We start from the raw sequence: 25,410 nt of genomic DNA on the forward strand, positions 1-25,410 counted from the left end.
CCCAGTGACTGAGTTCACTGTAGCACTAAAATAGCTGGCTGGCAGGAACCCTAATATGCAATTATAAAATTGAATATAGATTAAATCCTTTTACTCAAAATGAGCCTGCAAATCCGAATTCCAAAACACACGAATAAATCTTGTGCTAAGAAAGCCAAAACCCAACAATCAGAATATAATTGAATGAAATTAATTATTAAAAACAGTTTAATAAAACTTTAAAATAGATACACTTAGGATTCTCAATGAGATGATTGAGGCAAACTTCCATTTTAAAATGTCAAGAAATTATGAAACAAAAATAGATGGACATTGTTTTAAAGATCAGGTAGATAAAAAGAACCATTTAGAAATCTTAAAAATTCAAAATATAGACACCGAAAACTTAAATCTCAATAGACTGAATAAACTGTATACTGGACACAATTGAAGAAAAGATTAATAGATTGGAAGATAGTAATAATACAGGAATTCACCCAGTATAGAGTACATAGAGGTTACATTTTACATGAAGGGAAATTAGGGGGTATGGAAGCTAGACTGAAAAGCTCCAAGATATATGTGTCTAATAAATTGGAGTTCTGTCAGGAGAGAGTGGAGGGAATGGTACAGAATAATACCAAGCTTTTCAGAATTAAAGATAATTATGAAGATTTGGTAAGTGCATTCAAATATGAATATCTAGCAGGATAAAGATAAATTTCTACCTAGACACGTAAGAGTCAAGCTGCAGAGCATCAAGAATAACGAGAAATCTTGCCTGTAATTCCAGCACCCTGGGAGGCCAAAGCAGGAGAATCACTTGAACCCAGGAGTTTGAGACCAGCCTGGGCAACAAAGTGAGATCCCATCTCTATAAAAAATAAATAAATAAATAAATAAATAAGAAAAAAAAGAGAAACCTTAAAAAGCTGCCAGAGAGAAAAGAGTGATAATCTACAAAAAAGTGACAACAGTTCTTCATCAGCAACAAACAATTAAGGAAAGATGTGGAGTAAATATTTTCAAAATGCCAAGGGAAAATAAACAGTCAACCTAAAATTTTTCCCAAGGAAGAAAATAAAAAATAAGTTTATTTACATAGGAATTTCCCACACACAGTCCTCACTACAAGAAAATTTAAAAGGCATATGCCAGCAAGAAGAAAAACATATTCAGAAAGTAGCCATGGGAATGGAAGGAGAATGGCAAACACCAAAATTAATTACATATGTTGGTAAATTTAACTAATTAACCATTTTTAAAAGTCAGTACTTTTTGTTGTTTAAGCTAAAACTACAACTCAACATAGCATATACAAGATGGAGGGGTAAGAAAGAGTCTTCAATAGGCAGGTAGGGCTGACCACACTATTTGGGAGGATAGAAATACGAGGTATGTTTAGACTTTGTTGGGAATTTTCAATAAGTAAGACATATCTTTTTTTTTTTTTTTTTGACAGGACCTGTGCTCTGTCACCCAGGCTGGAGTGCAGTGATGCGCTCTCGGCTCACTAGAACCTCCGCGTTCCAGGCTCCAGCCATCAGCCCATCTCAGCCTCCTGAGCAGCTGGGACTACAGGCACATGCAACTGTGCCCAGCTAATTTTTGTATTTTTTGTAGAGATGGGGTTTTGCTACATTGCCCAGGCTGGTCTTGAAGTCCTAAGCTCAAGTGGTCTGCCCGCCTCAGCCTCCCAAAGTGCTTGGATTACAGGCGTGAGCCACAGCACCCAGCTGTCAATAAGACATATCTTTAAAAAATTTAGAATAATAATTAAAATTATAGAAATGCAATCTATAGCTGCCAAGTCATAGGAGGAAAAAAAGTAGAAATATAAAAGCAATCAGTCCAGCAAGAGGCAAAAGAACAAAAATGAAGCAAAGTTGTTTTTTAGAAAACACAAAACAAGGTGGTAGAAATAAGTTCAAATATATCTATTATTAATTGTAACAAATGAAAACCTATTAAACTCACCTATTAAAAGGAAAAGATTATCCTACCTGCTAAACATTTTTTAATCCAGCTATATCCTGCTTTCTGGAGACATACCTAAAATAAAACTTTTCAGGAAGCTTGAAAATGAAGGAATGGAAGAGGTATGTATACCAAGCAAATTTTAACGAAAAGAAAACTCATTAAGTGGGAAAAAAAAAGCTTAGAAATAGACGAAAATTTCCTTGACCTGATAAAGGCTATCACAAACTTTCTAGAAACATCATTCTTAGTGGTGAAAAATTAAAGTATTTCCAGTAAAGTCAAAATAAGAAAAAGATGCTCTCTTCACTTCCATTCAGTATTATACTAGAAGTCATCAATGCAATGATCAGAAAAAAATATATGAATTATAAGAGTTGGGAAAGTAAATAGGAAATAGTCTCTTTTTTTTTTCTTTTTCTTTTTTTGTTTATTATACTTTAAGTTTTAGGGTACATGTGCACATTGTGCAGGTTAGCTACATATGTATACATGTGCCATGCTGGCGCGCTGCACCCACTAACTCGTCATCTAGCATTAGGTATATCTCCCAATGCTATCCCTCCCCTCTCCCCCCACCCCACCACAGTCCCCAGAGTGTGATATTCCCCTTCCTGTGTCCATGTGATCTCATTGTTCAATTCCCACCTATGAGTGAGAATATGCGGTGTTTGGTTTTTTGTTCTTGCGATAGTTTACTGAGAATGATGATTTCCAATTTCATCCATGTCCCTACAAAGGACATGAACTCATCATTTTTTATGGCTGCATAGTATTCCATGGTGTATATGTGCCACATTTTCTTAATCCAGTCTATCATTGTTGGACATTTGGGTTGGTTCCAAGTCTTTGCTATGGTGAATAATGCCGCAATAAACATACGTGTGCATGTGTCTTTATAGCAGCATGATTTATAATCCTTTGGGTATATACCCAGTAATGGGATGGCTGGGTCAAATGGTATTTTTAGTTCTAGATCCCTGAGGAATCGCCACACTGACTTCCACAATGGTTGAACTAGTTTACAGTCCCACCAACAGTGTAAAAGTGTTCCTATTTCTCCACATCCTCTCCAGCACCTGTTGTTTCCTGACTTTTTAATGATTGCCATTCTAACTGGTGTGAGATGGTATCTCATAGTGGTTTTGATTTGCATTTCTCTGATGGCTAGTGATGATGAGCATTTTTTCATGTGTTTTTTGGCTGCATAAATGTCTTCTTTTGAGAAGTGTCTGTTCATGTCCTTCGCCCACTTTTTGATGGGGTTGTTTGTTTTTTTCTTGTAAATTTGTTTGAGTTCATTGTAGATTCTGGATATTAGCCCTTTGTCAGATGAGTAGGTTGCGAAAATTTTCTCCCATTTTGTAGGTTGCCTGTTCACTCTGTTGGTAGTTTCTTTTGCTGTGCAGAAGCTCTTTAGTTTAATTAGATCCCATTTGTCAATTTTGTCTTTTGTTGCCATTGCTTTTGGTGTTTTGGACATGAAGTCCTTGCCCATGCCTATGTCCTGAATGGTAATGCCTAGGTTTTCTTCTAGGGTTTTTATGGTTTTAGGTCTAACGTTTAAATCTTTAATCCATCTTGAATTGATTTTTGTATAAGGTGTAAGGAAAGGATCCAGTTTCAGCTTTCTACATATGGCTAGCCAGTTTTCCCAGCACCGTTTATTAAATAGGGAATCCTTTCCCCATTGCTTGTTTTTCTCAGGTTTGTCAAAGATCAGATAGTTGTAGGTATGCGGCGTTATTTCTGAGGGCTCTGTTCTGTTCCATTGATCTATATCTCTGTTTTGGTACCAGTACCATGCTGTTTTGGTTACTGTAGCCTTGTAGTATAGTTTGAAGTCAGGTAGTGTGATGCCTCCAGCTTTGTTCTTTTGGCTTAGGATTGACTTGGTGATGCGGGCTCTTTTTTGGTTCCATATGAACTTTAAAGTAGTTTTTTCCAATTCTGTGAAGAAAGATATTGGTAGCTTGATGGGGTTGGCATTGAATCTATAAATTACCTTGGGCAGTATGGCCATTTTCACGATATTGATTCTTCCTACCCATGAGCATGGAATGTTCTTCCATTTGTTTGTATCCTCTTTTATTTCCTTGAGCAGTGGTTTGTAGTTCTCCTTGAAGAGGTCCTTCACATCCCTTGTAAGTTGGATTCCTAGGTATTTTATTCTCTTTGAAGCAATTGTGAATGGGAGTTCACTCATGATTTGGCTCTCTGTTTGTCTGTTGTTGGTGTATAAGAATGCTTGTGATTTTTGTACATTGATTTTGTATCCTGAGACTTTGCTGAAGTTGCTTATCAGCTTAAGGAGATTTTGGGCTGAGACAATGGGGTTTTCTAGACATACAATTATGTCATCTGCAAACAGGGACAATTTGAGTTCCTCTTTTCCTAATTGAATACCCTTTATTTCCTTCTCCTGCCTAATTGCCCTGGCCAGAACTTCCAACACTATGTTGAATAGGAGTGGTGAGAGAGGGCATCCCTGTCTTGTGCCAGTTTTCAAAGGGAATGCTTCCAGTTTTTGCCCATTCAGTATGATATTGGCTGTGGGTTTGTCATAGATAGCTCTTATTATTTTGAAATACGTCCCATCAATACCTAATTTATTGAGAGTTTTTAGCATGAAGGGTTGTTGAATTTTGTCAAAGGCTTTTTCTGCATCTATTGAGATAATCATGTGGTTTTTGTCTTTGGCTCTGTTTATATGCTGGATTACAGTTATTGATTTGCGTATATGGAACCAGCCTTGCATCCCAGGGATGAAGCCCACTTGATCATGGTGGATAAGCTTTTTGATGTGCTGCTGGATTCGGTTTGCCAGTATTTTATTGAGGATTTTTGCATCAATGTTCATCAAGGATATTGGTCTAAAATTCTCTTTTTTGGTTGTGTCTCTGCCCGGCTTTGGTATCAGAATGATGCTGGCCTCATAAAATGAGTTAGGGAGGATTCCCTCTTTTTCTATTGATTGGAATAGTTTCAGAAGGAATGGTACCAGTTCCTCCTTGTACCTCTGGTAGAATTCGGCTGTGAATCCATCTGGTCCTGGACTCTTTTTTGGTTGGTAAACTATTGATTATTGCCACAATTTCAGCTCCTGTTATTGGTCTATTCAGAGATTCAATTTATCCTGGTTTAGTCTTGGGAGAGTGTATGTGTCGAGGAATGTATCCATTTCTTCTAGATTTTCTAGTTTATTTGCGTAGAGGTGTTTGTAGTATTCTCTGATGGTAGTTTGTATTTCTGTGGGATCGGTGGTGATATCCCCTTTATCATTTTTTATTGTGTCTATTTGATTCTTCTCTCTTTTTTTCTGAAATAGTCTCTTTTTTAAATTTTTTTATTTTTTAGATGTTATGACTCACACTGGGATTATAGGCACAAGCCACTGTGCCTGGCCTAGACTGTATAATTTTCTACATAGAAAATCTAAGGAAATCTACAGATAAACTTTTACAGCCCATAAAAGACTTTAGCAGGGTTTTAGATCAAAATCCAAAAGTAGCATTGCAATACACTAGTAATAATGAATTGTAAAAGACAAACATTCCATTCACTATGATACAGAAGCTGTAAGATACCTGGTGCTATGGTCTGAATGTTTGTTTCCCCCTCAAAATGTATGTGTTTAAATCTAACCCCCAAGGTGATCTATTAGGAGGTGGGGCCTTTGGGAGGTGATGAGGCCATGAGGGCAAAGCCCTCATGAACAGGATTAGTGTCCTTATAAAAGAGATCTGGAGAGCTTCATAGCCCCTTCCATTATGCGAAGACACAGTGAAAAGATGGTCATCTATGAACCAGGAAGTGGGCCTGCACCAGACACCAAATCTGCCAGCACCTTGATCTTGGACTTCCCAGCCTCCAGAACTGTGAGGAATAAATTTCTGTTGTTCATAAGCCACCCAGTCTGTGGTATTCTGTGACAGCAACCCAAACATACCAAAACACCTAGGGAAAAACTTAACCAAAATGTATAAGCTCATTATGGAGACACTTATAAAATTTGATTGAGGACATAAAATTAAACCTTAATAAATTAGAGACATACCATGTTTATAGTTTAGAGCAGATTTCAATTTTCTCCAAAACAATGATTGATAAAACTGACTACCTTAAAATTAAAAATTTATGTCCAACAAAAAACACCATAAATAAATCAAAAAATAAACTATGGCTTGGAAAAGATACTTGCAATGCATATAATTAACTAAATTAATATTAGAATTTACAAATGAGGCCAGTCATGATGTCTCATGCATGTAATCCCAGCACTTTGGGAGGCCAAGGCAAGAGGATCACTTGAGCCCAGGAGTTCAAGACAAGCCTGGGCAACATAGTGGGAACTCATCTCTACAAAAAATTTAAAAACTAGCTAGGTATGGTGATGCACACCTGTGGTCCCAGCTACTCAGGAGACTGAGGTGGGAGGATCACTTCAGCCCAGAACATCAAAGCTGCAGTGAGCTATGATTATGCCACTGCACCCCAGACTGGGTGACAAAGTGAGACTCTGTCTCAAAAAAAAAAAATAATTTACAAATGAATAAGAGAACAAAACCAATGAATAGAGAAATGGGCAAAGGATATGCACAGGCAATTCACAGGAGAGGGAACCCAAATGAATACACAGGAATAGAAACTCAACCTCAAAAGAATGAGAATGAAAGTGAAATGAGATGCCATTTCACCTCCATCAGGTTGACAGAAGTTAAAATGCCTGAGAATCCTAAATGTTGGTAAGCAATAGAAACTCTCCTATTCTGCTAGTAAAGGTGTAAATTGGTAAAGGGCTTTGAAAAATATTTTAGTCGTATCTAGTAAATTTAATATTTTTACTTTGCTACTAACCAGAAGTCCCATTTGGGGTTATTCCTAAAGTAGCTCTACTGCAGGTGCATGTGGAGTCATGCAGTAGGATCTTCACTGCCACATTGCAATAGTGAAAAAATGCAAACAACCTAAATGCCCATCAACAGGAGAGTGGCTGAATAAAGTGTGGTATAATTATATAACGGAATACTCTTCACTCGTTAAAATGAATGCACAGACCTTTACATATATCCATGGATAAATCTCAAAAACATAGTTTGAGCAAAAATAGCAAGTTTCAGAGCAATATTGTTAAAAAACAAACAACATACAATATATTTTATACATACCACATATTTTTATGCATACATATGTAAGTAGTAATATTACTAGAATGCATGAGAATGGTAGAACAGTGAATACAGGGTAGGGGTCACTTATAAAATTTGATTGAGGACATAAAATTAAACTTGAATAAATTAGAGACATGCCATGTTCATAGTTTGGAACAGATTTCAATTTTCTCCAAAATAAAGGTTGATAAACCTGACTATCTTAAAGCAGGGAGGAAGAGGGAGAGAATTGTGGAAGGAGCTACAGGGAGCTTCAACTCTTTTGCAATGTTTTATCTCTTTAAAAACATAATGCTGATATACCCAAAGCAAAAGATTTGTTAGAGCTCAGTAGTAGATAAAGGGGTCGTTATTTTATTGTTCTTTACATTTTTCTTTATATTTGAAATATTTCACAGATTTTTTAAAGATAATGAATTTTAAAGCCAAATAAAAATGTTTTGGGCATAATTTTAAAAGCCACATGTGAGTTATGTCATATCCCCAAAATTGCTACTGAAAAAAGGGTTATTTCGCTTCACACCGACAAATATTTGTTGAGCCTTTGGTCCATGCGATGCTCTGGGATACACTGGAGACCCAAATGGACTTGGTCTTTGCCTTCATAGGACTCTGAATCTCCAGGGAAGACAGACACTGGGCAGGTAGGGAAGCCTGTCATTATTGGAGAAGTCCACAGACAGAGGGGTTCGGATAGGTCCTGCCCAGAAGGTAGAGCCCAGCTGGTCTGGCAGCTCTGCTCAAACCAGATTACAACTGTGTTCTCCTGGGAGTATGAACTGGAAAATGAGAGGAGATGGGCTGTTGGCAGGGAGACCAGAAGCTAAGAGGATAAGAGGCAGGGCCAGCCTCGAGGCAGGAGGGCTGTGATGGGGTGAGGGCTCAGAAGGTATGGGGTAGAGAAGAGATGTACAGGGTCGAAGATGAAGCTGGCTGGTGGCTTAACGAGAAGGGAGGGGGTGCAAAAAAATCAGAAATGCAGGGAGTGGCTGGGTCACTTGAAAGGAAGCACTTGACTTCCTACTGCTGCAAGAGGACCCGATAACCTGCCCCCAGCACTGCATAGGACGTAGAATTACCCTGGAGAGCTCTGCTCCTCCAGGCAGTCAACTCTGGCTGACTTGGATTGCCCTGATTGAAGGAGAGGACATTATGGGAAGCATGGGGCACTCCAAGAAATGCCACTGCTGCCACAGCTCCTGGGGTGCTGTAAGCAACAGCTTCAAGCTAGCTTAGAGGTCCGCCTTGTCTTGGGGTGACAGACCATTTCTGAATACATAGACCTCCTCCACGTTCTCTAATGGTTGCTGGACTTCTGACCAAATAAAGAGTACCTAGCCTATTTCAATCAAACACAGCCCAAAGTGTGGTTTCTTCCACACTGTCCCGTCCAGGCTCTGTGAAAGGCCAGGGGTCTCCCAGGCTTTCTATAAGCCCATCTATTTGGCCTTTCCTTGGTTCGGTGAGGCCGAGCTGTGTGGTAGGGACTGCCTTTTCCCTATCACTGCAACTCTGGAAAATAAACCTAACAGTACTCGAGAGGTAGCAAGGACAGTGTGGTGAGGAGTATGGATACCCAGCACAATCGACTACATTAAATCATGGTTCTGCCACTAACTAACTACATCACCTTGTGTGGAACACTTACCCTCTCTTGTGCCTCAGTTTCCTCTTCTGTAAGTGGGGATAATCACGGCACCACCTCATAGGATTAAAATAGCTAATACATGGGGAATGCATGGGGTTACTCCTGGCACACAGGAAGTGCCAGATCAGCATTGGCAGTCATCATTGTTTATTACATAACTTGAGTCTCCATTCCTTGCTACCAGAAGAACCAGTTATAAAGAAAAATAATATTTTTATTTTCTTTTTTGTTTGTTTTGCAGCAAAACTTATGTTATTCCTTTGCAGTGCAGCTGCCCTGTAGATTTTGAGTTTTATATCACTTTGATTCAGTCTCATCAAGCCTTTGCTATTGAGCCAACATCAGGTAAGGAGTGTCAAGATTTCAAGTTTCCAATTTCTTTTGAGTTCTCGGATCAAAGAGGGGATTTGAAAAGTAGGTGTCAAGTTCTAAAAACAAGAATAAGCTGCATTCGAACGTTATATTTTCAAACACATAACAGTGATGAATTTTACACATAACTGACATGATGTAAAATGGAATTGGACACGTCAGAATAACGACACTTTGGGATCTTTTGTATCATGCAGATAATTTTTAATAATGTTCAGGTAAGTTTCTTCCATGATCGAAACTTGAAATCAGAAATTGATCCATTCCAATGCTAAGTTTGGCTCCTGGTACATCCTTGGTTTTGTATCCACCTTATAATTCAATTTCAGATAAAATAGGAATCTTCTTTCTTCCAGAGCCTTCAGAATCTTAGTGAAGGGTCTGATGAATTTGTCTCATTGGTGGTGTGGACAGTATGTTTTTGCATGCCCCGGAGGACATAGATCACTAGGCTGCTAAGGACATTTGAAAGTGAGATTTTACACCTAAAGTAATCTCTGCTTCCCAGTTCCTGTCTCTTGATATTTAGGTTTGGGATTTAAGTATCTGTCCACAGTGGTCTACTGTGGTCTACTGTGGACAGATATTTAAAATTGTTAAATTTAAACAATTTAACAATTGCTAAAATGGGTTTAAGTCTGCGTATTCATTTGTTTACAACTCCTTCAGTACTGCAAGTACATATTTTGTCCAACAAATGAGTGTTTAAAGCAGAAACTGTGAATTAATTCTAAATTATGAAATGTACTTAGATTATTTTCTAGAGGACCAGGAGCCATTCTGAGATTTTGTAAAATATAAGGTAACCACTGTTTATATTGCAAAAAACAGGACTTGATTCTCCTTTCAGAGAGAAGAGGTTTATTATTTTCAGCTGTGTGGGCCTAAAAAAGAAGGGAAAATAAATGGTCACTAAAAGTATACTAAACAAGATAATATTTCAGATGTTAAGTATAGTTGATATTCTCACAGTAGGTCTTTCTGTGGGTCCCTGCCCCTCTGATGGTCCATAATTCTATTAAGTTCCATGGGCAGAAGGGACCACTACAATTTCTGAGCAGTCATGATGGGAGCCGTTTTAGACAGGTCAGGGTGCAGGTTTACAGGTATGACTGAGGTGGGTACAGACAGGAGTCCAGGAATTCGTAGTGTTGGAATGAACTCACATAGGACTTGAGATCTTGAAATGAGCTGACATCAGTAGCCAGGAAAAGGAAGAAAAGCTCAATAGCTTATGGCCTAGCCATACTTCTCTAAAAAACTGTGACCTAAGACTCAGAATATTAATTTACCCAGAGGGTTTTGAAACACAACCTATTCAAAATCAGGGTACTACATAGATAATAAAATACAGCATTAAGCAGAATTGACTGACAACTATGTATGACACACTTAAAAAAATCATGCAGGCCTTTCCCCCAGTGCTCAGATTATAAAATGCAGGGCCACATAATTCAGACAAATGCATGATACATGAGATACTTTGTCTGATTCATCAGGTAAGAGATTGTGGTTGTTTTGGTACTTTGTTTATTACTTAATATTTTAAATTTGTCCTTTAAGTGAAATTAAATTGAATATACCAGTTTGGAGTTGAGAGAGAGGGGAGTGCTAGGGACATACACTTGGATGTCACTGGGTGTTGTACGTTTGTACAGCCATGGGACTGGACATGAGGTCACCTTGGGAGTGAGTGTGGATAGAGAAGTGGACCGAGGGCCACTCAGACACTCAGAGGACAGCAAGGGGAAGTGGATCCAGGAACAAAGAAAGACCAAGGAAGAAAATCAGGAAAGTGCAGTGCAAAAGAAGAGAATGAAGGAGAGAGGGAAGCCCGGCAAGCCAGGGCTCTTGGACTTTGGGACCTGTCTTTTGCTGGTTTGAATGACCTGCATTGTGTGGATGGTGTTGCAGATGTGGCATTCCAAACTGGTCTCATGGGCTCTGACCTTCAGCCTCCTCGGTAGCTATTTTATGAATCTCAGGTCATCGTTGCTCTCCCAGTCTCAGAAACGTTCTTGGTTTGGTTTCCCACTTTGATGGTGTATCAGTACATTGTTGGCTGTTATACTTTTGAGGTTCCAGAATTCCACCTGCAGTGAAGAAAGTCTTGGCTGCATGGAGAGTGAGTGCAGCTCAGGCAATCTTTGTGCTTACTGGTCTCCTGACTTGCCAGGCATCTGGCTTGACTCGGAGGCCGTACAGCTGGACAGTCTTGGATGGCTTTTTGGCCACAAGGCATTATTGCCTCCGTTTTACAAACTGGGTTCAGATAGACTAAGAAACTGGGCTAATTTTACACAGTTAGCATGTGTATTTGTAGACACTGTTTCAAGCACGTGTTTGGTAACTTATTTCTAAAAGACTTGGGACATCCCTAGTCTGTTAGGTTATGAAGCCATATCTTCTCTAGGAACTAGAAGCATCATCTACGCACACCTTCCAGGCATTTTATGCTCAAGTTTGCCAAATGAAAAAACAATTTGAATCAAGCTATTAATAATTCTATTTATAAGGTATGCCCTCAACTTTAACTCAACTGGCCATCCTTAAGATGCAGGTGGGCTCTGTAGCCGTCGAAAGCTGGACCTGCTTTTGTTGGGGGCCAAGATATTCCTGAGGCTGGAGAAAATGAATAAAGGATTTTATGACCTTCCTGTACTGCTGACAAGAAATCATATGCAACCAAAACTTCAAGAACACTCTGTTAATAATTTTGGAAGAGCCAGCAATACACGACTTTGGCCAAGATATTTTTTTTTCCGTGAACTCTGAAGAGAAGTATTGACCAAGATCTTATTAGCATCGGAGATCAGGCAAATGCCACAGAAAAATTGTTGAACTTGTCTACTTGTCACTATTTTGTGATCCTGGACATTCCCTTGTTGTCACAAATGCTAGGGAAGAATGCATCTAACTCATATAAATGGTAAATTATAGCATTAAGTGGCTGGCTAAGCAAGAGTTCCTTGGGGGCTGTTGCTTAGAGTTCTTATATAAAGTTTCAATAAGTTCATTCTCTTTTTTTAATTATAAGAAAAATATAAGCCACTTACAAATAATTTTATATTTTGCATTTTCTTCTGAAATGCACATTTTTTACAACTTTATATCAGTTTGGGAGTAAACCCAGAGCCTCTGCCCTTGCCTTGGCCTCAAACCACTTTTTGGTTCTAGACATTACCTGGGGGCCACCAATCCAGCAGGAAGCACCTTCTAGCAAAGAATGAATCCCCATCCTCCAGCATGAGCACAAGGACACCAAGAGCACTGTACCCTGCCTGTTGAGGTTCAAGGCACTTTCATGCAGCACCTGCTCTGGGCAGCCTGTCTGGACTTGCCGCTAGTCCAATCATGCCATCTCAGCTGGGCTCAGCCATACTCTTGGCCATACCTGCCACTGTGCTGTCCACACACCAGCATTTACCCACTTACATTTCAAAAGGGAGCATGTGCTGGTTCCTTTTTGCATCTTTTTTCTCCAAAGGCCCCTTGGCCCCTGGCTGAGGTAGTTTATCACATAATAAGCCCTACCTGCAGGGTCCAGCAGCCTTTGGGATTCCAGAGCGGAGCCATTACATCCACAAGGGAAAATAATGAGGGGAGGTTTCCCCTACTTCTCCTCCCTGCCTCACTGTACTCCTGCGGACAGGTGAGACAGAAGACCCCCAAACCCCAGCACAAACTGTGCGGGGTACAGATCAGGATTGTCAAGGGGAGGGTGAGACCAGATCTCCAGCACACAGCACAGGCCCCCATAAAATGCTTCTTGCTGGTAGTTAAGACCATGATGAACAGCCTTATCTCAGAAAACATATAGTGGCTATATGACTGCTTACAGAAATGAAAACATGCAGGTCTTTGGCAAGGTTCACTTCCAACAAGTGATGGAAATTAGTGAGATAACCAGCAGAGGGCCTCTGATAATGATAACCTTCCAGGTCAGCAAATGGAGGAAGAGCCGGGGGCCATATGCAGGGTTGGAAAAGAGTCCTTACGAGAGGTAAAATAGAGAGATCAAACCTTTCAAAGATTTTCCAAAGCACCAAACCCAATAGTGAGGAAGGGAGAATAATTAGGGACAGTTAATATATGAGATGCAAATGAGTTCCCTAGCTTTTAGAGGATGTAGGTAATTAATAATGACACACTGAAGAAGTCAGGAAAAGCTGGACAGACAGGTGGCAATTTTCTGTCACATTGGTAGCAATGGTCAGTTTTACCTGGTGCTCAATATACCCTTGATGGGTGGTGGTGGTTGCACACAGCGTGGCTGGCATGATGTTCATAATTGTTTCTATTTACTAATTGTTAGCCGCATGCCAGGTGCTGTGCTAAGCACATCACATGCACCATCTCATTGAATTCTATAACCCTGTCCAAGAGGACCATTTGATGGGCTGTCATTCTGGGCTGCTTGAGCTCAGTTGACCACAGCAGCAGTCAGTGAACTTGACCCAGAGGACAATGCCTGTATCTTAATGAAACTCTTACCTCACACCTCTACTGCCCATACAGAAGTGCTTGTTCCAGCAAGGCCAGGAAGAAGTCAGATGGTTTGGCCCAGCCTCTCACCCTGCTGGGAAAGCCAGTCTTCCAGGAGGCTGGAAGAGAATGCGGCTTTCATGATAGACAGCAGGCACTTCTGCAGGTCCCACAACACTGGTCTGGGGTAGGTGCCGTGCCAGAAAACGGGCAACAGCAACAATGGGGAAAAAAAAGCCACTCCAGGTGTAAAGTATAGAAGAAATGAAGTTCAGCAAATAAAAATATTTCTTTAAAAATGGCTTTATAAAAAATGAAATGTGTTTATTATATAAAAATTAAAACACTGAAGAAAAGTACCAAATCCAAGTTGAAAAAACATTACCGAGAATCTCATCACTCCAGAAATATCATGAACATTTATCCCTGCAGACACCTCTCTGTGCCTATGGACAAAGAGGAGAAAGAGGGAGGCTGGAGGCATACGATGATGCAGAGACACGGAAAACTACAAGAAAACTTGGATCATATGATATGTAAAAATGATGTTACTTGATATTGACTGAAGAAAAACAAGTGAAGCTAAAAGGAATTGGTGAACTTCCTTGGTATATGCAATATTCATTCCTAAAATTTGTTGCTAAAATTAAGAAAAGAGATAATGAAGCCATTAAGAGGTCAGAGCCACTGTCTTCTTCAACTGTGTGCCTCACCTTCAGCTGGAATCTTGGCCATGGAAAATGGGAAACAGCATGCATGTACTTTCTCCCTCCCCTCTTAGAACTCCCGGCTTTGTCGTACCCTTCTATGTTGTCTATAGCATTTATATTCTCTTTTGTGACCATGAATGCTGTAGCTATTTAGTTCCTATTGAAATGGAGCCACAGATTTCACCTCTATTCTTTATTCCATGTTACCTACATTCACAAATTCTTCACTTCAGTTTTTCTGGCTGTCTGGATGCTGTCACCTAGTGGCTTGTTAACCAGAGGCTCCTGGGGCCGCATGCCTCCGTGCTCGCATGTTTGACAGTGTCTCTCTGCTGTCTGCAGTCTTGAAAGACAACCTGGTGAGGTCTAACAGTCTTGGTTTCCAACTTGGTCTATCTCAGAACTTAGTAGACCTTGCTGATCGTCCCTGGCTTTGGCTTTGCTAGGAATTTGGAGGCTGGGCTGAGTTGTTCCCCATTGAAGGTGAATTCTGGATGCCCTCAGAAATTTTCTTTTTAGTCTTGAGGTTAAGCAGTTCACCAGGATATGTATTGGTGTTGTTCTGCATCATTTTTGTCCCCTGGAAAATGGCATGTCCTTTTGATCTGGAGAAAAATGACTTTTGTTATTTTGGGAAATGTTTCAACTAGTAAAACCTTGAATGTTTTCATGTTCTATTTGCTTTGTTCTCTTCCTCAGGAATACCAATTATGTGTGTATGTTGGTTCTCCTTTGCCTTCAGTATCTATTATCTGCTTTAAAATAATTTCATTTTGTGTGGATTTCTCATTCCTACCTGCCACATCCTTACCTGTGTTTTCAGTGTGTGTGTATGTGTGTGCATGTATGTGGTATTTGCATGAGTGTGGTGTATACATATGAGTGTGTGTTTATTGTTGTTCATTTGCTGATGTTTCCACCTCAGTGCCTGTGTTAGTCTGTGTGTTGCTATAAAGGAATATCTGAAGCTTGGTTATTTATTTTTAAAAAAAGAGGTTTAATTGGGTCTGTAGGATGTACAGGAAGCATGGTGCTGGCATCTGCTCCTAGTGAGGCCTCAGGAAGCTTCCAACTATGGCAGAAGGCAAAGGGAGAGTAGGCGGTATCCGATGGTGAGAGAGGGGGGTGCCAGGTTCTTTAAACACCAGGTCTCTTGGCCGGGCATGGTGGCTTACGCCTGTAATCCCAGCACTTTGGGAGGCCAAGGAGGGCAGATCACGAGGTCAGGAGATGGAGACCATCCTGGCTAACACAGTGAAACCCTATCTCTACTAAAAATACAAAAAATTAGCCAGGTGTAGTGATGGGCGCCTGTAGTCCCAGCTACCGGGAGGCTGAGGCAGGAGAATGGCGTGAACCTGGGAGGCGGTGCTTGCAGTGAGCTGAGATGGCACCACTGCACTCCAGCCTGGGCAACAGAGCGAGACTCCATCTCAAAAAAAAACAAAACGAAACAACAACAACAACAACAAAAACCCCACCAGCTCTCATGTGAACTCAGTGCAAGAACTCACTCATCAGCAAGAGATGGTGCTCAGCCATTCATAAGGCATCCACCCACATGACCCAACACCTTCCACCAGGCCCCACCTCCAACAGTGGGAACCACATTTCACATGAGATTTGCAGGGGACAAACATCCAAACCATATCATACAGTTCCTTTTCTTTTTCCATGTGTCTCCTGAGCTCCGCCAGTTCTCTTTTCGTCTCCTTTGAGTGTGTTCTTACATTGCTTTCTTGAATTCTGGTGACTGTTCCTGTGATGAGGCCATACTGTCTGTTTTCTTTAAGACTCTGATGAACTACTTGTGTCCTGAGGTTGTCCTCTTATCATGTGTATTTTTTTTTTTTGAAACAGAGTCTCGCTCTGTTGCCAGGCTGGAGTGCAGTGGCACGATCTTGGCTCACTGCAACCTCTGCCTCCCAGGTTCAAGCGATCCTCCTGCCTCAGCCCCCTGAGTAGCTGAGACTACAGGTGTGCACCAACACGCCTGGCTAATTTTTTTTTTTTGTTATTGTATATTTAGTAGAGATGGGGTTTCGCCATATTGTTCAGGCTGGTCTTGAACTTCTGACCTCGTGATCCACCCTCCTCAGCCTCCCAAAGTGCTGGGATTACAGGTGTGAGCCACCGCACCTGGTCATCATGTGTATTCTTTATGTGATTTTCTTTCTGTTCCTCTCCTCGTTCAAAAAGTATTAATTTTTAGTTTTGCAGTTTATATGCACAGCACCTGTGGTGTTCTCTTCAGCACTCTACTCAATGCTGAATACAGCCTGCCAGCAGCAAAAGAATAATGTGGAAGAAGGGATAATAATTTGAATAGCTAATGCTTACATCGTGCTTACCATGTGCCAGACACTACACTGGATGCATAAACTCATTTAATACCCCAGCAACTCTTATGAAGTAGATTCCATTATTCTGTCCACTTTGCTGATGAGGAAGCTGAGGCATGGAGTGTTATGTAGGTTGCATGAGGGCACAAAGTTGGGAAGCAGCAGAGCTGGGGTTGCAATGCAGAGAACCCAGCCCCACCGTCTGTGTATTCAATCCCTCTAAGAGAACGTCTCCCATCTCTGCTCAGTGGTCACAAGAGCTGGTGGCTCCCAGGAGAGTCACCTGTCCTGTGTGCTGCTGTACAGTGGTCACGACTCTCCTCCCTCCCTACCAGGTCACTTTCAGTGCCTTCTGAAGTGGGTCCAGGGTCACAGACAGTGGGCATGGTGTGGCAGCCTAGCTGCTTCTTCAGCCCCCTCCCCTGCTGGTCTGTGATGCTGGGGTTTGGTCTCTTTTATCTCTGTCCCTGCTTAAGGCCCAGGTAGACTCCTCCATTTTGTCACTTTAACCTAAGAGTAGTTAGAGACTTTTCCAGGGCTGTGACTCTTACTTTAGGGGAAATCTGCACCTCTTGGTTCTCGGCATGCTCCCATGTCTCAGTTTACAGGACTTGGCAGTCAGGCTTTTTGTTTGTGCTTTAGGATTATAGCCACTTCCCTATTTAATAGATTTTTTTTCCTTACCATTTTTACCCTTCTTTTCCTTATTGTTTTGTGATTTTGAAGAAGGGTAGTTGAGCTGAAGCTTTACTTCACTATCTTTTGCCAGAAATGTTCTGCGCTTGGTTTCTGCCGGGCTCACCTCCTCCCTGTGGTCTTACATACTTCATCTGTCCATTCATTCCATAAGTAACTACTGAGCGCCTGCTGGGCATCAGACACTGGTATAGGCATTGGGTACTGCAGAGAGCAAGACAGACCTGGTCCCTGCTGTGTTGGAGCAGAGATGCCGGTCGGGGGAGACAGGCAGGCCTGCAAACAAAAGACGTTGTCCGGAGTAAAAACGGTGGTGAGAAAAATAAGACATGGTGATGTGACCAGGTGACTGCTCTCAACTTGGTGGTCGAGAAGAGCTTCTTGGAGGAAAAGTCATGTCAGCTTAGACCCAGTTAACAAAAAGGCACCAGACTTGGGAAGAGGGTTTCAAGCAGAGGAAGCAACCCACACAGGGCTGCAAGGCTGGAACAGGCTCGGCAATGGCTCGGCAATGGTCACATTCAAGGGAAAGACGAGAGCCCATTGTAGCCAGGGTGTGCGAGCAAGGGGAGCAGTGTGCAAGGCCTATTGGAGAGTCCGGCAGGGGTTCGAGGAGGGTGGGTATTAGGATTGGGTTCTGAGCAGGATGGGAGTCTACTGGAGAGTTTGAAGCAGAGGGTGACATGGCCTGATGCGTATTTTAAAGTCTCTTTGGCTCCTGAGGGGAATGCAGGTTGGAGTAGCACAAGGTGGGCACAGGCCTCCCCCTCAGGAAGGAGCTGAGGTTGGCTCGGATGGGTGGTGACCTTGGAGATGGTGAGGGACAGATGATGGAGTGAATGGGCTCCAGCAGTGGGTGGCTGGGGGGTGCGCTGCACTTCCTGCAGCTCCTAGAGCAGGCTCTGAAGCCCCTCCAGTCGCCCTGCCCTCCACAGGTGCTGTCTCCGCGATGTTAGGCACCAATGCCTGTGTGCTGCACACATTGCTCCTGGCCAGCAGCTTATATACTTAATGGAAAAGGAATTCCTGGCCTGGCATCCTCCCCAGCATCCTCCACTCAGACTCCTTCTCCACATCCCCCCATCAGTACAGGCACAGCCCTCAGGTTGTCTGGTGTTGCAGCCGAGCTCTGCATTTTGGATATTTGATGAACAGGGATGAAACAGAAAGTTAGTAGATTCCAAAAGACTTAATTTTACCACTTATTTCTAGTTCCAGTCAAAAAAGCTTGCGGGAGGGAGAAAGGAATAAAAGATTAAAATAAGTACTAGGGATTGTTAGCGTCTCAGTATGTGCACCACACGTGTCTTCATCTGCTATGGCTGAGCAGGGCTTGTTCTTCCCGGGAAATTTAGACATGAACGGTATCCAAAAGCCCTCAGGGCTTCTCTTTCACCTCTTCATGATAAGTGTCCAGGCCTATGTTTTAAAATAGACCTTGCAGAGGCCGCTAAGTCCTTGTCTTCTGAGCTGTAGATCGCCTGCACTTGGCACTTTTGTGGAGCAAAAGGAAGACCTAGTGCTTTGGGACACTCATCGCAGTGATTTGGCATCATGAGGCAATTGCCTCTTCCTGTGTAAGAACTCAAACGGGTCAAATGTAAGTTTTTCAAAGAAATATTTCTTCTTTCTGATATTTTAAAGACAATTTAATACACAATAAATTGTTTCTTGTTTTATTTAGCATAAGGATTGAGAAGGCCACACTTATAGGACACACACTATGTACCAAGCACTATCCCAGACCCTGTACATTATTTTCTCCTTTAAGCCTTGTCTCATTTTACAGATGAGAAAACTGAGCCTCAGCTAAGGTAGCCAAGCGGAGTTACACAATTCATGTATAATCAAGCAAGGTCTAAGTCAGGGTCTGTGTGGTCCTGGGGCCTCTCTCTTGCCCACACTCCCTGGGCAGCAGCAGAGGCTGGGGAGTGTTGCCACTGTGAGTGGGATGGTAGCCCTCCTTTCTGTAATCCAGTGAATCGAAAGCATCGTTAGAATGTGGATGATTTTAAAGCTAAATAGCTATTAATTTCCCAACATTAGCTTTGAGAGATCGAGTAGTTTACCCAAAGTCACCAAGCTAGAGGAACCCTAAATCTTGGAATATTAAAACCAATACTTATAATGTTACCAGTAGAGGGTGTCCAGGTTCTTGGCATTTTGAACAAGGAATTGGACAAAATACACAAAGCAAGGAAAGAATGAGCCAAGAAAAGCAGAAATTTACCGAAAAACGAAAGTGTACTCCACAGCGTGGGAGCCAGTGAGCATAGGGCCTCAAGAGCTCTGTTATAGAATTTTCTGGGGTTTAAATACCCTCTAGAGGTTTCCCATTGGTTACTTGATGTACACTTATGTAAATGAAGGAGTGACCCCCAATCAGAGGCTGAAGTGAAGTTACAAACTTAGACTCCTATGCTTTGGTTGTTTTCTGCAATTAATCAGAGATACTTTCAATTTTCCATCTGCTGCGCAGAAAATGTGGGGGGTATTACAAAGGGAGTAGCCTCCAGTCCTTTTGTTGCTTGGGTGTGGAGAGTTGGGGTTTTCTTTCTGATTTAGTTCTAGGAGGTCAGCGTGAATCAGCCTTAGGTTCCTTGTCTCCAGACTCTTTTCTGCCTCAATAACACCTTAAGTATGTGGCTCGAATGGCTCTATGACAATTTAGGGAGAGTGATCTGTACTTTTTGAGATCTTTGAAGAAAAAATTATTTTAAAATTAGATAATTTTACAGTGTTAGTACAATGTTGTAGTAACACTGTCTGGACATGGGAAAGAAGAAATTTTTTTAATGTTCCCCATCCTGGGCCTCACTGCCATAACAAGTAATGTGCTTTTGTTTTTCTGTCTCCTTTTAATAACTTTTCATACTTTTGCACATGCTTTATATAATTGTAGTCCAAGTGAAGACACAGTGGTATTTCCTCATGACTTCATTTATTTCACTATATTATTTTTCAGTGCTGTTACTTTTTCTTTATGATACCCATCGTGTTGATAAACTAGGGTGTTCTTAGCCTTCCGTTGATTTCTGAGTTTTTTCCTCTTCTCTCTGTCTCTGCTCACCACCCTCCATGTCCTGTGATTCCACATTACCCCTGGTTATGTTAAGGGTGGTGATCTGAAATTGACCAGATGAAATTGGCCTGGAGAATAAGAGAGCAATTTGGGGTGGGGGGTGCCCTTCTCACTTTAAAAGCATGAAACATACTCTCCTTTGTGCCACTGTTAGTTTTGGCTGAGCAGTAAGCTGTAACTCCTTGGCACGCCTTTTACAGCTGCTAACATTTGACGATCTGCTGCTCCCTGTGTTAACTGGCATCCCTGTTAATGGAAAAAGCAGTGTACTCTGGTTGCCTAGACTACACCTTCACAGTGTGCTTTATGTATTAGCTCTGAGCTGGCAGCACTTAAAAATAAATCAGCCGGGTCAAGGCAAACATTAATCCTTGCTTCCAGAGCTTGTCTTTATTTTTTTAAGTTAATGAGCTAGAGCAGAAGCAATAGAATGCTTTTATTTTAGAGCCCCGGGTCAATTTATGGGTTAAAGGGGGCTATTTTCTGACCAATTGGGTGGTCAAAGTATTGAAGCCCCACACATGATGGAGAGTCACAGTTTCTATCCAGCTGGTCTTAGGTTGGCTGATGGACCCAAGGTCTTTTGCTGATTCCCTCCTCCGTGCAGTGGATTCTAGGGTCACTAGTGGGTATCATTGAAAGAGTTTGACTTCTGCTCTCGGGAAATTGACGAAGACCTATTTCTAAAGCACTGTGCTGGGGATCCAGGAAGATATAAAAGGTATGGGGCTGGTGTCTGCCTTATGAGCTTGATACCTAGTTGGGAGACAGGGAAATTTTGAAAGGTAACACATCAAGGGAACGCGAGTTCAGTAGGGCTGACTGAAGGTTCCTGTGGAGGGAGAGGCATAGGGAGTTTGGTGTAATATATAGGTTGATATAGGCTTTTAAGTTTGGGTTCATTCACTCATTCAACAAGAATTTATTGTGCTGGGAATGCCGTAATGAGCAGGTGCCTGCTTTCCTAAAATTTACACTCTAACTAGGAGAAGGCAGATGGTAAATGCAATAATTTCCGGGAGTAGGATGAAGCTAAAAGAAAATCTGGAGAGAGTTCTTCAGGCCTAGGGAATTGCAAGTGCTGAGCCAGTGCACAGTGCAGAGCCAGCAGGAGCCAATGTAAAGGGATTAGAGCCAAGGCCCTTTCGTTCTCATACTCCTGCTCCCACCTCTCCTCACAAGGGGGGCCTTTCCTTTCCACCCGCTTGCTTCCCCTGCCTGTTGGTATTCATGTCTTGACTTTGTATTTTATGTTCATTTGTTTATTTATTTATGTTTTGCTGTCCCCCACTAGAATGTAAACTGTGAGATCTGGGATTTGTTTTGTTTATTGCTCTAACTTTAGTGCCTAAAACAGTGCCTGGCACACTTATTAAGTGCTTATTAAGTAAGCACTTAATAAGCACATGAATGGGTGAAGGAAAGGCCCATGTGGTTGGGCGCAGGGAGAAGGGAGGGTAGCACAAGATTCAGGAAGTGGATGGATGCAAAGGAGGGCATGTTTGGGGGGACTGTGCGAGGCCTCTGCAGGGACAGTGGGAGGACCAGATGCACAAGGGCAGACGGTCTTATCTAGAAAGCAAACCTAAGAGCCTTCAGTGGAAGTCAGAACATTCATCCTCCGGTTTACATTCTAGTTGGGGACAGCAATAAGTAAATAAATAAATAACATTGATCCTCCCTTTCTTCTCTTTTTCTCTCCACATTTGTTAGCACTTACTATGTTCCAAGCCCTGTTGGCACCAGAGATACAAAAGAGGAATTAGGCACGGTGTGATATTTGACTCTGGGGAGAATAACAGTCCATCCTAAAGATTTGAAAAGAAAGAATCAAATTATACAAACAAAGAACTGAATTATTTGAACACAAACTTGTATGTGCGTTGCTAGCTTTTCCTGTTGCTTACAGCATTAATATTGACATCTGGTAGTTTGCTTACAGATGATAGTTCTGGGAATTCATGTCTGAATCGCTAATGCAGATTGATGTGTATATATTTGTAGAAGTGACACAATCAAATAATTATTGTAAAGGATTAATATAGTAATTAATAAATAAGATCAATGTAAACATGCAGAAGTTGATTCACATGTATTTAATGAAAAAGCTGCATAAGGATAATAGAAAGACTGTGCTTGTGCTTAGCATGGGAAGAATGTACAGTTGACCCTTGAACAGCATGAATTTGAATTGCATGGGCCCACTTATATTCAGATTTTTTTCAGTAAAAGTTAAACTGAGTGTGCCTGCCTCTTCCTCCACCTCTTCCACCTCTTCTGCCTCTACCACCCTTGAGACAGCAAGATCAATCCCTCCTCTTCCTGCTCCTCAGCCTGTTCAACACGAAGACAAAGAGAATGAAGACCTTTGTGATGATCCACTTCCACTTAATGAATAACAAATATATTTTCTCTTCCTTATCATTTCCATAATGACATTTTCTTTTATCTGGTTTATAGTAAATAATACATATAACATATACAATATGTGTTAATTGACTGTTTATGTTATCTTTAAGGTTTCTGGTCAACTGTAGGCTATTAGTTAAGTTTTTGGGAAGCCAAAAGTTATGTGTGGATTTTCAACTGTGTGGGGAGTCAGTGCCCCTAATCTCCACGTTGTCAGAGGGTCAGCCATATTTGTGTGTGTGTCAGCCTGTGACTGGACTTGGCAAGAAGAGAGGGTATCACATTTTCTCATTTCTTTCCTCTCAGGAATAATTCCAGCTAATGGGAAGATGACTGTGACTATTAAGTTTACACCCTTTCAGTATGGGACTGCACAAATAAAAATGCAGTTATGGATTTCGCAGTTCAACTCTCAACCATACGAATGTGTCTTCACCGGAACATGCTATCCCAACATGGCCTTACCGTATGGCGTCTTTGCAGTGTTTTTGTTTATTTTTAACCCTTTTTTGAAAATCCAAGTCTTCCTTTCTTCCATTCTGTCTTTCTTGTAAAAGAATGTCATCAAAAACTTATTTAAAATGATGAGCCAACATAAGATATACTTTAAAACATAACAGAAATATAGAACATATCTATGCTAGTAGCAGGAGTTGCTTCTGACAAGAAGGGAAGAAACAAGAAAAAGGGATTTTTGAAGGACATGTTTTTTCACTGATCACTACTGGTGCACTGTTGGAATTTTTTTTACCATATGCGTGTCTTATTGCCTAGTCAAAAATTTAAACAATAGGGCCAGAACAACATAACTGTTTTTAAGGTTTCCATATAGCATTTTAATTAATTGAGTCCCTGCTGTTTGCAGTGCCCATTGCAAAGCTCAGTGGGAAATGGCCCACAACCTCAAGAGACCAAAATAAGTCATATAACAAGTGATTTCACATGAGGCAGTGACAGAAATGTCTGAAAAACAGAAATGTTGGAAAAACACAGGAGGTTTTTCAAAGCACCATCAGACTTCAAGTCAGAGTAAAGATGTGAAATGGGATTAAGTTGTGCTTCATAACAAATCCTTTCTGAACTTCCATTTCCATTTGAATATGAGCTTGTACTTTTACATGTCAGTACCTCTGGTTAACGTCATGATTTTTTTCTTATACCCAAGATTTTTATATAAACGTTAAAAGTTGCTGGGTATGGTGACTCGCACCTGTAATCCCAGCACTTTGGGAGGCTGAGGCGGGTGGATCACCTGAGGTCAGGCTTTCAAGACCAGCCTGGCCAACATGGTGAAACCCTGTCTCTACTAAAAATACAAAAATTACCTGGGCGTGGCGGCGTGTCTGTAATCCCAGCTACTTGGGAGGCTGAAGCAGGAGAATCGCTTGAACCTGGGAGGCAGAGGTTGCAGTGAGCCGAGATCACGCCACTGCACTCCAGCCTGGGTGCCAGAGCGAGACATCATCTCAAACAAACAAACAAACAAAAAAGTTGTCACAGTATAAATACCAATCTTAGAAGATTCTGACAATTATTTTGAAAATGATGGGGAAATATCTGGGTTTTCCTCTTCTTTGCGCCTGGATACACATCACATATTGACATCATTAAGCATATTACAAGTGGAGTAGCAACCTTATATCAAAATATGAACTCACTGCATGATATCTTAGATATTTACATCATGATTTTTCTTCCTAAAAATTCAAAGCAGCCTAAGTCAACTGTAGGATATTAGTGTGGCCTGCTGAACCCAAATCCTGCAAATAAGCATCGTTGAAATCACTCGGGCAACAAACAAGTAGAACTGAACACAAATTTTAAAACTGCTGATTTTTATGGTGGCAAATAAGCAGGTGAGCAAAATGGTGTTTGCCACTTCACATCAGGTGCTACAATACTCAAATGACTTTCTTAAAGACATAACGTGAGTGCGATTTTTATTTGTATATCCTTCCATGGCTGTGTTTTTACATGCACGACAGCATTGGATGACAGAAGCACCATACAAATGCAGGTGTACGCTATTTCCAAATTATTATGTTAGTATCTTATCTGATATACTCTTGACATTGTCAAGGACTATGTCTTAAGATCTGCATGTCTCTCCGAACTGCAAATAATATTATAACATATAAATTCTATCATGAAGGGAAAAAAACTAGCTGTAGTTTCTGAACAGGAAAAAATACTGGCTGTAGTGCTCTCTGAAATTTTCATAGATTGCTTTCTTCATTTCATTATAGGGTGTGTGATAGACTGACTCATGTCTAAATTTGGCACTGCCAAATTCCACATGTAACTGATTTATCATTTTCCTAGACCTCTTCATTTCCGTCATCAACATTGAGGATATTGTTTAGGAGGCTGCTTTTTAACGCCCCCAGGTTTAGTTGCTCCCCAATATTTAACAGCAGAGGTGGTGTCAAGGCTCCACTGAGACAGGGATGCTGAACCTCAGTTTGCTACCTGGCTAAACACCTCAACCTGCACATCAGAGCATGTCGGTGGGTGTGAGTCTCACCAAGGGACAGGTTCT

At 41.3% G+C, this 25,410-nt stretch overlaps 1 protein-coding gene across 6 annotated transcripts in view; it reads left to right on the forward strand.

Moving 5' to 3' along the window:
- The window catches only part of CFAP221 (cilia and flagella associated protein 221), a 115,701-nt gene that overhangs the window by 37,010 nt on the left and 53,281 nt on the right, over positions 1–25,410 (forward strand). For all 6 annotated transcript variants that reach the window (XM_004031690.4, XM_055380511.2, XM_019022704.4 and 3 more), the window contains 2 exons: positions 9,017–9,120; positions 23,178–23,337. In XM_004031690.4, coding sequence (XP_004031738.2) covers positions 9,017–9,120; positions 23,178–23,337 — 264 coding nt within the window. The remainder of the gene's footprint in view (positions 1–9,016; positions 9,121–23,177; positions 23,338–25,410) is intronic.

Source organism: Gorilla gorilla, chromosome 11 (assembly GCF_029281585.2).
Source record: "Gorilla gorilla gorilla isolate KB3781 chromosome 11, NHGRI_mGorGor1-v2.1_pri, whole genome shotgun sequence".
In the NCBI taxonomy this organism is placed as follows: Eukaryota; Metazoa; Chordata; class Mammalia; order Primates; family Hominidae; genus Gorilla; species Gorilla gorilla.